Source organism: Hippopotamus amphibius, chromosome 9, assembly GCF_030028045.1.
Source record: "Hippopotamus amphibius kiboko isolate mHipAmp2 chromosome 9, mHipAmp2.hap2, whole genome shotgun sequence".
Lineage (NCBI taxonomy): Eukaryota > Metazoa > Chordata > Mammalia > Artiodactyla > Hippopotamidae > Hippopotamus > Hippopotamus amphibius.
Window position 1 is genome coordinate 91,202,353 of NC_080194.1, and position 16,177 is coordinate 91,218,529.

The 16,177-nt window shown below is 44.7% G+C and overlaps 1 protein-coding gene across 8 annotated transcripts in view; it reads right to left on the bottom strand.

Annotated features, from left to right (window-relative positions):
* The window catches only part of KMT2A (lysine methyltransferase 2A), a 77,781-nt gene extending 66,140 nt beyond the window's left edge, over nucleotides 1–11,641 (bottom strand). For 5 of the 8 annotated variants that reach the window (XM_057750611.1, XM_057750606.1, XM_057750607.1 and 2 more), the window contains exons 1-2: nucleotides 11,197–11,641; nucleotides 8,992–9,090 (exon numbers count right to left, since the gene is read on the bottom strand). In XM_057750611.1, the coding sequence (XP_057606594.1) occupies nucleotides 8,992–9,090; nucleotides 11,197–11,637 (540 nt within the window). In that variant the 5' untranslated portion in view covers nucleotides 11,638–11,641. The remainder of the gene's footprint in view (nucleotides 1–8,991; nucleotides 9,091–11,196) is intronic. The other 3 variants (XM_057750612.1, XM_057750609.1, XM_057750608.1) reach the window with 1 other exon arrangement.
* Between the last annotated feature and the right edge of the window lie 4,536 nt (nucleotides 11,642–16,177).

Sequence of the window (16,177 nt, forward strand, 5' to 3'; positions counted from 1 at the left end):
TTTCTAGTTTCTCAAATGACACCAATGTTACAATTAGGGAATCACACTGCCCTTCACTTTGCCACCACTTGCAGAATCCCTGCAACAATCCAGCTTCACCTCTGAACTCCAGTCAATTTATGAGATGGTCTGGTTAACCGTGGACAGCATTTACTAAATGAAACTTAGAAAATATTCATTATATTTATATTACTTAAGGCTAAATAACCTTAAATAAACCTAGTATCAATTTACCTACAAGAAGGAATTTAAACACAATTCCAGTACTAAATTCCAAAGTCCTAAAGCTTCAATAACCCACTTAAGGTTTTGGAACTAAGAGCTAGTAGGAAAATGAGCTGGTGTTAATATCAGCTCTGCCCAGACTGTTGGTAATCTATATGAATAATCCCAATTCACAGTTTTCATTCTGACTGTACCGGAAATGCTTTTTGCAACCCAACATATCTAAAAAGGTTTCATTCTGAGTAATGCAAGCCCTCCTCACGGCCTCAAAAGCCAAGGGTCAGAGGCCTTTGTAATCCTCATTCACATGAAGCCAACTTATTAGACTGGAAAGGATTTACAAAGCACTTGTTATAATGCACCCGCAAGCAGTGATACCCTTAACAAGGGATATTCTGAAGCACATCTCTTTAGACTACAACTGAAAACAGTCATAAAAGCTATAAATATTTATTTGTTTCCTATATTAAGACCACACCTACTATTTTCCCTGGTTTCTCTTGACGGTTAAGATTTCCCTTTTAGCTCCACTTACCAAGTTTTTATTCTCCTACAAAACCACTATAAAATCATTTCATAAAGACATTTCTCTGGAGCTTACTACTGAAAGTTAATTATTGCCATAAATTGACAATTCAGATCAAATACTTCTTAGGGAGCCAATGAGACCCTAGGAGCCCTTGGGGAATATTAAAAAGTATAAAACATGATCCATGCCCTCTAGGATCTGAATAAAAATATACTTATTGATTCTAAGAATGAGAAGGTAGCTTGAGAAGTCATTTTACACATATACAGGACTGTATTTTAAAATTCACCTCCAGAGAAAATCATAAAATTATTTCCATAATCTTTTCACCATCACTATAATGAAAACCATAATTAGCAACAAGTTTTTTATACAACTATCCTTTGCTTCAATTTAAACCTATTTTTCTCTTATTTTAGCATCAATGGAGCTGGAAAACAGCCGGTTACCATGCCTAATAATGGATCCATTCATGTTTTTTGAAGAGTTATTAAGCTGCCTCTTAACCTTTCATTCTCCCAACCTTTCCTCACAGGACCGACTTCCAATCATATAATCATCTTTTGAGTCTCCTCAGAACCACCTCCAAGGTCTCCTCATCCCTTTTAAGTTGAGGAACCTAGAAATGGAAACAACACTCAAGTAAGGGGGTGATCAGTGCCAGCATTATCTATACGCAAGATGATGCCATCCCATCAGCATTCCTCAACATCACTTTTAAAGCCCTGATCAGTACTTTTACAAAAATGTCTTTTGATGGCTTAGACTCTCCTCTGCTGTACTTAAGTTAGCTTACTATTTTTCAAAATTACTCAAAATTATCCTGCTAATAGTCTTCAACAACGTAATAGCTTATGCATGTATCCTTGAAAAGTGTTTCTAGAAGTTGTATGTGTACCAAATTTTCAATTCAACATTCACTCATCACCTTCTATATGTAAAGTCACCACTGTAAACAATATAAAACATAAATGATGACTCAGAAATGGTACATGTCTTAAGGAAATCATAATCTAATGGGGGAAAGACACACATGATCAAAAGTATAACACAACATAAAGTATTCTGGAGTAAATTCTTTAAGGGTAGGTATAAAGTACAGTAAGAAAACGGGAAAGAAGTTGAATTTCAGCTAGGGGTGGTATCTTGAAAGCTTCATGTAAGAGTTGGGATCTGGGGATCTGAACTGAGCCATGAAAGATGAATAAGTCAGAGACAGGCCAAGATGGGAAACACTTTAAGGCAAAGAAGAGGCATTAGCAAAGGTATAAAGGCAGGTACACACAGACTGTGGAGAACATCTAATAGATTGATAGTTCTGTATGGTTGAAGCACATTAAGTGAAAATGTGTGTTCAGGAGATAATGTTCAAAATGTAGAAATGCAGGCCAGCTAGATTATGAAGGGCTGGGAATTTTAAATCTTATTTTACATTCAGTGAGAAGTCAAAGGGTTTTAGGACTAAAGTGACAGAATCAGATCTGTATTTAAGAAAACCACTGGCAACACTGTATACAGTGAAATGGAAGCCACAGAGACCAGTTAGGAGATTATGGTTATAATCCATGCAAAGGTAATGGAGATTTAAAGTAGGATGGTAAAATCAGAAAAACAGGGACAGATTAAAGAAACACTACAATAGTATCACAGACAAGCCTCAGAAATTGATTGGATGCAGTGAGAAGAGAAAGGGACTGGAGGTACCACAGTGCATGAATGAGCCTTCAAATAGTTACAGGTTTGGATCTGAGTTCTAGCTCTGCCACATACTAGCCATATGACTTAAGGACATCTATTTAACATGTCTGTACCTCGGTTTCTTCATCTGTAAAAGACAGTATATTAGGTATTTCAGCAAACCTTTTTTTTTCTAAGCGAGATAAAACAGAACTATACTTTTCCTCCTTAGGCATACTATCCTCTACTAGTTATTCTTAAAGTTTAATTTGTTTTGACTATTCCACTTGTGGTTATTTTTATTTCTCAAGTTAAATTCCAATCTACAACTTAGCATTTCTTCTGTAATTAAATTCTTAGTTGCATTGATCTCCCTAGACCAAACACTTACTCTCTCTAAGCTGAAACTTGAGAACAAATGTCAAATAGTTACCAAGTATAGACTAATGCATCTGAACTTGGGGGCCCAAGAACCCTGAAGAGCCTCAGAGTTGTTTTAGGAAATCACCAAGTACTCATACTCAAAAAGATAAGGAACACTAGTTACAGGGACCAAGGGTAGCAAACCCAATATAGCTGCCTTGGCCCGATAGTTATGCAACTGTGAAGGCACTGCCTTCCTCGGTTACCTACCTGTCTATTTACTGTCTTGTTCTTTTTACTCTTTTTTTTTTGCCTTATCTCTAATTATCTTCTAGTTGGATACCAATGGTACCCACTGTTACCAAGATGTGTGGCTGGCTTCAGTTTAGTTCCACCTAGTTTACTGATGAACTTGACACCCATACCAAAATCAAGAACATTCTAAAGTCAAGATTATAGCACTTGAAGAGGTATATATGTGTACACATATATACATATACCTCAAAGTAATAAAAACCAGTTATCTTGGTGGAAAAAAAAAAAAAAAGAAAAAGATTAAGCACTCCTGTCCTTTAAATCTGAGTCTTAATAATAATTAGGGATTCCTCTGCACCAGGCAAAGTGCTAAGTACTTTGCATGCATAATTTCAATTAGGCCTCACAATAATCATACGAAGCACAATTACCACTAATTTACAATGAAGAAACTGAAGCATAGAGAGGTTAAGAAAGTTTTCCAAGGTCATTCACTAATAAATGGTGCAGCCAAGATTTGAACCCAGGCAGTCTGAATCCAGAGCCCATGGTCTTAATAGCTCTTAATTACTGTGCTATACTATCTCACACTATTACAGATTAGATAATGAGATTCTGTCCTTCCTTTGTAAAGGTATTTATATATGCAGGAATAAAAAATCCTTGCTGGGGAGATTACAAAAGGATTTCCTCATTAACTAAGCTTAAAGAGATGTTATCCACATGGTTTCACTGCTTATAATTAAAGGCAATAATCTAGGGGCAATGTTGTATGCTTGTGTTTGATCTAAAAATCAGTCCATACTCATGGATGGAGAGAAGTTGAATACAAGCATGTGTAAATATTTATGCCTCTAGGTGTAGATATTTATTACAGATATGTGTGATTAACTACTCCCCAGTTTTTAGAATTGAGATAGTACAAAGGAGAGGTTAAGAAAAAAAAATTGCTCCAAAAACACTCCTCACAAGTAATATTAGTCCCCTAATACAAGACAGAAAGCCACAACTACTTTGATGCTGTAAAATGAGAGTGAAACAAAGATGCTTCAGCAAGGCGTGGATCATAGGGTTGGATCTCTCTAAAACAGTTCAAATGTTAGAAAGGTTCATGGCTCTTACTGATGAAAGACATCAAAACATCTACACCCAAACATTCCAACCATACACAAAAACAGAAATGCAAGAAAATAGATAAACTATATGGAAAAAACTCCAACTCCAGAAAAAATGCCAGTTGAATAGATCCTACCCATTGGTGCCACACAAGGCATTCCTGTAGCGATAATTAAAGGTAAAATAGCTGGGGAAATCCCTTCAGTCTATTTGTCAAATAGAAAAACAACCACTCATTTCAAAGAAAGGGGAATTTTCATACACAGCACAGAAAACTGCCAACTAACTCTTACATTTATAGCTTTAACCGTTTCCTTAAAACTAAAACTCATTAGAATAGTATATTCAACATCTAAAAAAGTTAAACCAAGTTTGGCCTCTAAGAAGTTTCAGATTAGCCCTACAAGGGGATTCATATCATCCAAAACAACTCCAAGTCACACAACAAAATTCTTCTTTAAAATGTCTTAGTCTTTAAAAGCAAATGCCTGGCAGCACCTCCAGCCTCCTGGTTGGCTTCCCCTGGTGTGTAACCTGACAAGGTACAAAGCTCATTGAAATATTTAACAGTAGTGGTATGGATTTCTTTGGATAGGTCAAGAAAAGCAGCTCATCCTTTTTAAAAACATAAAGAACCATTTTATGGGATGCCATTCCCTCAGTCCAAGTGTCTCTGTATTTCCTCAGGGCTTTCTCAGAGAACTTATTGAGGGGGAAAATGAAAAGGCTAACAAAAGGACCCCTTTTCTCTCCCTATTCCCAACATAATCCGCCTCAGCCACAGGGCCAGTTGCATCCACACTGTCATAAATGCCAGCAATTAGAGAATTAGGCCATAAAACCACCCACTCAGGTATAAGAGCACAGGCCTCCAGCTTTATTCCGTGCATGCCATAAACCTCCTTCTTTCAGGCCTTCTTCACAACCAAGGAAATGACAATAAGGACAACAAAAAAGCAGCCCTTTGTCCGCCTCATACTGATGTGACCAATGAAACCATCTGGGTCCAGGTGAAGGATTCAAGATTCCTTTTTCTTAATAAAAGACTGCATTTCCTCTAGATTGTCACATGTAGATCCATTAAAGGACATGGCTGTATTTTGAGCACTAACATAACGGGAACTAGAGTGAAACCACATTTTCCAGAAAAATTACTTTCCCTTATTCTGAAACTACTCTAGAAGCCTACCCAATTCCTGACCTTCTCAAGAAATACAGGAGGCTACAAGAGTACTCTTAATTAACTCAATAATTTCTAGATCCTCCTCAAGTCTTTTCTAACCAAAAAAGTTAATTCAAATATCAAAGTTAACTCTATGTTTTAAAATCTGATACAATTTAGGAACAATCGATAATTTCATTTGATTGATGTCTTCGCAACCACAAAAATTCCAAGTCTGTGATTTATGTCACAAGCTTTTACTTATCAAACTTTAAACCAATCTAGATAAGACCCAAACAAAGACTTTTTAATAGTAAACTCTCTAGCTTTCTCATTCCTACTAGTGCCTACAGGGTTAAGAATCTGACTAAAATGTAGGTACCTCATGTCAGACTCATTAGTAATTTCACCCTTCTTAATTCTTGAAAATAACATATGTAAACAAAAAAATGTCCCATCCCAGCAATCCTAGAATAAATTCCTCCCAGAGTAGTGACAGTCACAAAGCTTCCCCCTTTCTCATAGGTCTGTGCCACTGGGCTCTCCACCTTGGCAGAGGAAGAATGCAAAGAGACAAGATATTCACAAAAGGCCTGACTGAAGGCCTTCAGTTAAGTGCTAGAAGGAAGCTGAAGTTCTGTGCCAACACTAGTGGAATGTGGGCAGGCACAAAGAGATCTTAATTAGGAGACCTACAATTAAAACAGTGAGTCTCCAAAGGAGAGAGAGGCACTGCAGTCTGCTATGCCTCAGAGCAAGCAAAGCAGTGTTGCCACCCCCTCTAGCCACAAGGCAAGGAAGGCAACCGGTATTAAGTCTGCACAGCTGCTCCAGGGAAGACCAACTCCCAGGTGATCAGAGACGGGAGGGGAGTCAAGATGGGAGGGGAGTCAAGATGGGAGGGGAGTCAAGATGGGAGTATCTTCTCAACTTCCAATCAGGAGATCAATCACTATTTTGTGAAGGATGATTTCCTACAAGAGCATGTGCCTTAAGGTAATTAGATGGAAGGTAAAGATGGGGACAAGTGATATGCCTTTCAGTGAGAGATGAAGAAAAGTTCTAAAGGCTGCATTTGTGATGCGCAATATAAACCAAAGCACGTTTTACAGCGTATTAACAACTATTCCCTGCAATGTAGGTACCATCACTTTGGATTTATAAATACACTAGTGTATTGGATTTTTTTCATTTAAAAGCTCACACACCTAAAGGAATATACCACCTAGAATGAAAATAATTTCCCTTTTGGACACTCAGGAACCTACAATATCGAAAACAAAGTTAGCCAAACAAGAGGGCCTCTAAACGCCAGATCAGTTATACTCAAAATTTTATCTTCACTTTTCTTATAAATGAAATTGGTCAACTTTGGCAAAGAATTTTTTCCATAAAATCCTTACATTTTGTCCATACAATGAAAACTTTCCCACCGAGTTCAAATTTCTCTTCCCAATTAATAATGGAAGTTAAATGGCAAATGTACACTCTGTTATTACAAATTACCAAACAGGCTCACTGACTCTGACTCTTTAAAAAAATTCAGAATAAGAAGTTCTGAACTGAGCAAATAATTAATATAACAGAAAGGAATCAGAATACTGGAGCAGAAAAGATTCCTGAGCTAACATTTAGCCCAACCTTTGCATTTTACAGATCGGAAATTTCAGGTTAAAAGTGAAATTGTCCAGACTGGTGAGTGAGAGAGATGAGTGCGAGGAGAGCTCGTGTCCACCGACTTCCACTCAGAGGGACTTCTTCTAGTCCACTTGTGTTCTCTGCTTCACCTTCCTTCTGCCCAGCTCAGGATTAGCTGCGAAGGCAATGAAGGAGCAACTCCCACTCTTGGTACATATGCCCAACAAACATTAAAAAAAAAAAAAAAAAAAAAAAAATCACAGACACTCTTCCACTCCATGACCACCATCTTTTCTAAGCCCAACCCAAGAGCCCACCTTAGTCCACCTGGACTAAACTGCCATTTCAAATACAGACAGATACATACTAATGTTGTGATTCAGTTTCCACTTATATCTAATCAAAGTTTGCCACGTTATGATCAGGGTGGAAATTCTGCTTTTAACATTTTGTAGGGTGGTGGGAATGGTAACTGGATTATGAAAGTAATAAAGATTACTTGCTGATAAATAGACCGTTTCTGCGGTTCATATTAAAACAGCCCAAGTTCTAGCCAACAGAGAGGATGCTGTGCTTTTATTTGGATAGCAAAGTAGAGTCGCATGAATACCACCTGAGACAATCCTCAGAAAAGTGGGACCTGACACCATGCAGGGGAAAGGGAAGGCGAAAAAACAGACCTCCGTGATTTCTCACAGTGCTCAATCAAATAAGACTCTAATTCTGCTTCATAATTGTCACACAGAAAGCCCAAATAGGAGACCAGCAACACCTATGTATTTTTTAAAATAATCCCATTGTGACAGAACTTGGTCATGAAGAACTCTTACATGTAGCTATTACTCAGAGAGATATCAATCCCGAGGGAAGTTCAGAACCTGTGGCAGTAGAGGACAAATCTTCTACAGCTAAAGGAGTTTAAAGAGGGAACTGATCTGGAAGTTCTATAAACTTTCAACCACCTTAACTTAGCAGTTCAATAAGTATCAACTTACATTTCGTTATGGAGAAGTTATAGTCATCATTCACTTAAAGCAAACCAGAATTTAAAGAGGCTAGAATCATTTTGGATCACAAACCATGTCTTCATGAATCCAGACAAGACTTGATACAGATCTGTGAACAACTTTCAAGAAACAATCTTTAGAACTCTCTGTCAGCCCAGGGGGAACCCTAGATCTCCTTTTTGGAACTTTATCATTGATTTGTAAGACTCTAACAAAATGCTTGGTTTCTGCACTGAAAACAACCAGGTCAAAGGATATAACCACTATGGTTTAGCATTAAACCATACCATGGGTTGCACTCATGAACGCACACCATTAACCCATCCTAGATTAACTACCACATAAAAGGCTTACCAATGGAACAACAGCTCACTCAAGCCTAATTCAGAAAAAAATACTGAATGTAAGTGTAATGTAAGAAGTCAACCACTTTTCTTACAATGAAGTAGCAACTACTGTTCAGGCAGAAGTTTTAAAGGAAAAAAGTATTAATATGATCTTATTTGAAATTACTGCAATTCCTTGACAGGCTTTACACTCCATACTACCGCTAAACAAAATGCCAGTGGATAAGAAAATGTTAGCACCTGATTAAAACTTTAAAGATGATTCGTCAAAGACCAACAGATAAAATATTCTGGTGCCCAGACATTAGGTCCCTGAATCCAGGTGGCTCTCTTTCTAACCAGTCTCTTGAAAAACTATGATTGGAAGCTGTCAGCATGAAACTTTGCTTTTGAATATGTGATAACAACATTTGGAATGTGAACACTTGGTTCTTCAATATAAAATATATAAGCATGCTAAACAAGGAGAAAATGCTTCTCAGGATCCTCTTAAAAAGAGACTAACTTCTCCTAATAGAGACTTTCTTAGTATACTCCAACATACATGGGACTAAAATTCTACATATAACCAAGCAAGTCTCAATTTTGAAAATAAGCAGGTAAATGAAATGTCAGTAAGTCTATTTTTTTTTTTTTGCTGCTGTATCTTTTAAAAAAGCAAAATCAACTCACATTTAAGCACCAACTCCATGCAAGTAACCTGAACGGTTCAGTCTTTTTGTCATGTATGAGGCCTTTGGTTCTCCAACTACATGGGATCTGTGTTGTTAGCTTAAAAAATACAGAATTGGCCTTTCAAAAAAAAAATAATAATCTACAGCAACCAATAAATAGTCTCAAACAACCCTGCTGACTGCAGCTGCCTTCTGAAGGCTGGGAAAAGGAGGTGGAGAGAGAGCAGAGAGAGGCAGGGAAAAGGGCCGCTGCAGCTAGCTACACAGCAAGGAACACGCCCCCATCATGTCCTCCTTGCTCTGTCAGAAGGCGGGTTGTTGTCAGTCTCCTGATCAGGCTGCCTTAGAAACGATTTAAAAAAGGAGGCAGGAAGACTAACAACTAAAAAATGCCAGCTCCTTGAAAGGAGGGGCCAGGGTCCCTGGGATCTCCTCCCTCCCCTTCTTCCCAGGATCTTTTTGTAGATCTAAAGGGGTGCGGGGCACAATAGGGGACGAGGGGTTTGCCCAGGATATTTTGTGTGCACCAACGGCAGAGCACGCAGGAAACGGCTGGTTGTTATCTTTCCCTTTCTGTTTCAATCAAGAGCACTCCAGAGCAGCAACCCCTTACCCCCCTCCGCTTCAGCCCCTAGCAGCTGCTCTTCCTCCTCCTAGCACCCCCCATCCCATTCTCCCCCTTCCCCTACGATTCAAACTCCCCCTTCTGCATCCAATGGAAAACAAATGCGCAACGCCACTGGCTGAATCTGAACTCAACTTCCCTTCCCAGGGCAACTTTCCTTTTGGCTGAAGGGGGCTGAATAATGCCTATCACAGCATCTCCATTCTCGCCCCAGTACTAAACAGGAAAGGGGCAAAGCTCGAGACCCTTCATCCACCTTGGGTCCCGCTTAAACAAATCAGAGAGATAACCCTAACTCCTTCTAAGGAATAACTTTGCCTCACAACCTCTTCATAACCCCCTTTCTCTCAACCAGAAGCAGCCACCACCACCACCATACTAAAGTAAAACTGTCCCTTATCTACTCTCCTCACCCCAACCCTGCTTCCCCCACCCCTTCCAAGCCCCAGGATTGGCCTGGGAAAAGGTGGATCAATAATGAAATGACGGGGAAAAGGAGAAGGGCGGGAGGGAGCCAGGGTTGGAGACTGCGTGCTCTCAGGCGCAGTGGGTGGGGTAGGAGAGCAGCTGCTTCCCCTGGGAGGATGCTGCCCAAGTCCCCCCACAAACACCTCCCCTCACAGGGGCCCCCTTCCCCAGAGCTGGAGGGAAAGCCTGCCTCCCCTCCAGGGGGAATAGTGGAAAAGCTGCTCTTCTCTGAGCCTAGGGGACAGTGGACTATTTTCCCCTCAAAGATGCCACTAATCCTTCATTCTAAAGGAGGGAAAGGGTGGAGTGAAGGTAGAGTAATCCCCTGCTACCAATAGGCTAGAAACTGCAGCTCTGTAAGATGGGGGAAACAGACTGCTGTATGAGGAGATCACCGTTATCTTCAGAGGGAAAAGGCTGCGAAGGAAGGCAAGGTGGAGAGGAAAGTAGCTTTTTCCCGGTGGGGTAGGGCGGGATGACGGGAGGACCTCTCTGCTGGGGATAGTGGGGGTGCGGGTGGAGGTGAAGGAAGGGGGAGTGGCTGGTAGTGTAGAAACCTGGCCCGGGGACCGGGCGAGGGTTCATCAGGTTTTCGGAAGCAAGGTGCTGGAAGGGACATCGGTCCCCAAGGGTGGGAGAAGACCGTGGCTTTGGATGAGGCCATCACCGGAGAGATGCCCGAGAGGAAAACTGCCCCAGGAGTAAAACATCTGCCCAGAGAGGGAGGCGGGGATGTGGCGGGATCAAGTCTCTAGGAGGGAGGGAGGGAGGAATCTTGCTCGGATGAGGTAATCTGTGAAAGGGAGGAGGGGTTCAGTCCCGGGATGGGAAACCCGGGAGAGGGGTCTGTGCCAAGGGATTTGGGGAAGGGTCAGGGGAAGGAGGGTGGGGGGCAAACGCCCTCGGCCAGATGGGTCCGAACCCCGGGGTGGGGGCGCCTGGGGGTCTGCACCCCTGTATGGGGGTCCCGAGACGGGAGGGCCTTCTGCCCCGGGTCAGGGACCCCAGGATGGTCCCCGAATTGGGATGCTCCACAATCCCGGATGGGGGAGGGGAGGGGGCTCCGCAGAGGGTCGAGACCCCGGACCTGGGGGTTCCTCGCCCCCTTACCTCTCCGCTGCCGCCTCCCCCGCCGCTCTCCCCAAACACGGCCCGGAACCGGCGCAGGTTGGTGCCGATGGCGGCCGAGACCTGCAGCGCCGCGTCGAAGCCCGGGCCCACCCGGAGCAGGGCCGGCCCAGAGGAGGCTGAGGACGATGACGAAGACGAAGACGAGGCGGACGACGAGGAGGCTGCTGAGGCGGCGGCCGCTCCCCCTGGAACCCCAGCCCCGCCGCTTCCCGCCGCCGCCGCCGCCGCCGCCGCGGCCGCCACAGCCGGGGGGGAGGGGGGCGCCCCGGGGCCGCCGCCGCCGACCAGGGGCCCGGGGGGAAGCAGCAGGGCCGGGACGCGTTGCCGCGGGGCGCCCCCTAGGCCCCGGCGCCCCCCGCCGCCGCCGCCCCCGGTGGTCCCGGGTCGGGCGGGGAAGCGCCACCGACAGCTGTGCGCCATGTTCGCCCCGTGAAGTGAAGCAGCGAGAGGGAGAGGCGACAACACAGGGGGGCGGGGAGGCGGAGGGGGGGGCCGCGGGCCCCGGAACCTGCCTGGCCCGCTCGGCGCCGCCCGGCCGCCTGCTCCCCGCGGCCGCTATGCCGAGCGCCGGGCCGCGCCAGCCGGCCCAGCAAGCTGGATAGCGGGCTCGGGCCCGCGCTGCCGACGCCGGGCCTCGGCTACGCCATCCCGAGGCCCGGGCCGCCGCCCGCCGCCCGCCCGCCCGCCCCGCAACCTGGATAACTGCGTGCCCCGCCCTCCGGGAGCGGCATTACTCGGGAAAAGGAGGGGGTGGGGAGGAAGCCCAGGAGCCCGACGCGGAGCGCGGGTTCCGGGGAGAGGGGGAGGGGCGAGGACTACGGGGAGGATGCAGGCGGAGGGAGCGCGGCCGCCCGCAGCCTCGAGAGCCGAGAGGCCGATTACACACGTTCCCGGGATGCGCTGGGAATCGAACGGCCCGGGAGAGCAGCTTCCAGTCTAACGCGGCTGCCGGGTCGGGAACGAGTGCGCCTTCTCCGCCTCGAGGCACGGATACGAGATGGGTTAGCCCGGATTTAACGCCTCTAGAATAAAAGAGCCCTTGTTGTGCTGCAGGCAAGACGGAATTGTTGCCCAGTTTACTATATGCAAAATAGAAAGGCCCTCAATGAATGCGCTTTAAAAAAAGAAAAAAAAAAAAAAGCGCCCCTCCCATTTTCACGCTGGAGCTCTCTCCAAAACGCACACACCCAGGGGTCGGGCTCCCGCCACCTCCTCGCCCTACTGCGCGCTCCGGGCTGAGGAACCTCTGGCTTTGGTGCCCTTCTGCAGAGAGTTGGGTTGTGTTTCTCCAGCCCGGGCACTGGGGCCCCGGCGTGCTCCGCTAACGAGGCGGCGTTACAACGAAGCTGAAACTGGGTGGCTAACGGGGCCTGGAGGGAAGAGGCGGGCAAAAGCGCCCCCGCCCCTTCTTCCTCCGTTCTCCGCCTGCCGCTGCATGCAAAGCAGACCCTAATGTATGCACGCAGAGGGAGGGGGGCTCGCGAGCACGTTTCTGATTAAGAGAGGGGGAGGAGAAGAGCGTTGGGCATTATGATACACTGGGTGGAAGGGGCCCGCCGGCGGCGAGCTCTGTGCGCGGGGTTAGTAGGCAGAGGGGGGAGGGGGAAGGAGGAGGGTTAGGGCGGGGGATGCCTATCCACCGGGTTTACTTTATTGCGGGAAAGAGGGGAGGGCGCCTCAAGCTAGGCGTTAGAAGCCTGCGAGGCTGGGAAAGCACAGAAGGGAGGGAGGGGTTTGTACCGGGAGAGCTTGCGTTGGCTGAGGCTGGGGCATCGATCCACGGCCTGCAGGCCCCGAGGCAGCCTCCACTCCCCCCACCCCCGGCCGAGGTGGAGTTCGCTGGAAGGTCACGCAGCCTTCCTGGACTCCCGCACCGGTACAGCGCCCTGCCTGGAATATAACAGCCCGGGGCGGCGAATTTGGGGAGGAGGGGGATGGTCGTGGTGAGCAGGTTGCAATCAGCTCTGGCCCTCTGGAGGGTGCACTGCTCGCCTCCAGAGAAGGTCCACGGTCTCCTGGTGCTGAAAACCTACGTCCCTCCACCCGCGAAACGTTTGTGCAGAGCGAACGATGGGGTGGGGGCTAGAAAGGAGCAGAGAGAGGGAGGAGACACAGGCAACCTTCAACTCCCCCAACTCATCCCGGATCGATCGTGGTTCCAACAGCGCAGGATGGAGCCCAGATGGTTTGCAAAGCGCACACTCACACAGCACACACACTGAACCAGATTCCGTTGTTACATCGCGTGGTTTACTAGGTGCAAAAAGGGTGGGAGTAGGGGGAGAGTCTCTTAAACGGCAGCCCCAGGACTCTGCTGAGGACATAGACACCCCATTGTGGATGGTTTCTCCTTTGCAATATATTTAGCGTTAGGCGCTGGGGGTTTTGCTTCAGTGTCGCTGCTCTGATCAGTTACAGATTGGCGACCACGTGGATTCCCTGAAGCATCCTGATTTGTTCCCTCTCTCACTCTCTCTCGCTTATTTTTCTTTTGTATTTGCCGCCCCCCCCCTTCTTTAATATGCATAACGGTCTGCAGAGGTAATAGGCAGGGGACTGAGTGACAGGCTTTACAAAACTGTGTCGACAGGATTTCTTCCCGACCTCCACCCCTGAGAAAACATAAACCGGAAAGGTTCTGCATAACATCTTCATTTCAAGCACACTTCTTTGGGCACAGGTGGGAGGTCTGCAGGTTGAGTGGGAACAGCAGAAAGGAAGAATGTCAGCGAAGATTGTGTGAAGTCCTCAGATTCAAGCCTCTAAGTAGAAAACTCTTTGATAAAATCATCTAGTTTGTCTCTTTGCCTCCTGACTAGTCCAAAAGGAGCCAGAGCAAGTCAGAATTTGGTTTATTGTTGGAGCTTTTAAGGCAGAAAGAATAATAACTTATATTTGTTGAGTGCTTTCCGTGAGCCTGAGTACTTTATATGCATTCAATTCTCACCAACCCTCTGAGATAATTCTGATTTTACCAATGGGGAAATTGGCGTAATGTCCAAAGTCACACAGCTAGTAAGTGCCAAGACCAAATCTCACTAGGGTCTGACACCAATATCAACTAACTATACTACTGATTCCCCAAAAGACATACTATGCCACCTCACTCCCATTAGGATGACTATTATTTTTAAAAAATGGAAAATAACAAGTGTTGGTGAAGATGTGGAGAAATTGGAAAGTTTGTGCACTGTTGACAGGAATATAAAGTGGTGCAGCCATTGTGGAAAACAGTATGGTGGTTCCTTGAAGGAAAAAAAAAAAAAAGAATTACCCTATGACCCAGCAATTCCACTTCTGGGTATATACCCAAAAGAATGGAAAAAAATGGAAAGCAGGGTCTCGAGGAGATATTTGTACACCCATGTTCATGGCAGCATTATTCACAGTAGCCAAAACACGGAAGCAAACCAAGTGTCCATCAACCAATGAATGGATTACCAAAATGTGGTATACTCATACAATAGAATATTATTCAGCCTTAAAAAAGGAGGAAATTCTGTAATATGTTACAACATGGATGAATCTTGAGGAGATTATGCTAAGTGAAATAAGCCAGTCACAAAAAGATAAATACTCTATGATTACATTTATATGAGATACTTAGAGTAGTCAAAATTGTAAAGACAGAAAGTATAATGGTAGTTGCCAGGGGATATAGTGAGTGGATAATGGGGCGTTATTATTTAATAGGTATAGAGTTTCAGATTTATAAGATGAAAAGAGTTATGGGAATGGATGTGGTAATAACATCACGGCAATGTGAATTTTTTTTTTCTTTTGGCTGCCTTGGGTCTTAGTAGCAGCACGCAGGCTCTCCAGTTGAGGTGCACAAGCTCAGTAATTGTGGCACGCAGGCTTAGTTGCCCTGCAGCATGTGTGATCTTAGTTCCTCCACCAGGGATTGAACCCATGTCCCCTGCATTGGAAGGTGGATTTTTTTACCACTGGCCTACCAGGGAAGTCCCGTGAATGTATTTTTTTAAAAAGACATTCTATGCCTTACTCATAAGTTACCTTAAACTGCATGTGTTTAATTTTTTAATTTTAATTCAGCTTATTTTTCTTGAATACCTAGTATATTCATATGGTTAAAAATTTAAAGAAATAAAGTTTTCACTCCACTCTTGTTTTAACTACCCTTCCCTCCCACAGTCATACCTTATCCTTTCTTAGGGGCAACTCAGGTTATCAGTCTCTTGTATATTCTTCCAGAGACAGTCTGTACCTATACAAGCAAATGCATAGAGAAGTTTTTCCACTAATGAAAGAATATCAAACCCATTTCCTGGATCTAGCTTAGAAACCAATATCTTTGAAAAAAAAAAAGAAAAGAAACCTATATCTTGGAAATCATTCTGGTCAGTAGAGCATTTCCTCATTCTTGGGACTGCATGGAATAGTTGCAGCATAATTTATTTAACCAGTTCTCTGTTAGTGGGCACTGAAGTTATTTCTAAACGTTTGCTATTTCAAACAATGCTGCAATGCACAACCTTGAGCATATGTTATGTTGCACACATGCAAATATATCTGTAATATAAATTTCTAGAAGTGGAATTGCAAAGTCAAAAGGTAAGTATACTTATAATTTTGATAAATGTTGCCATATTGTCCCCTGTAAAGACTGAGTTGCTCCCCTGTAAAGACTCTACTAATCATACTTCCACCAGCAATGTTTAAGAGTGCTTTCTCAGGATGTCCTGGTGGTCCAGTGGGTAAGACTCCGTGCTCCCAATGCAGGGGCGTCCCGGTTCCATCGGGGGCGAGAGTGGGGGGGGGTTGGGACTAGGTCCCCATGCATGCCGCAACTAAGAGTTCGCATGCCACAACTAAGAAGTCCACATGCCGCAACGAAGATCCTATGTGCTGCAACTAAGACCTGGTGCAGCCAAAATAAATAAATAAGTAAATGTTTAAAAGAAAAAAGAGTGCTTTATCCACACCCTTCCGAAAAGGA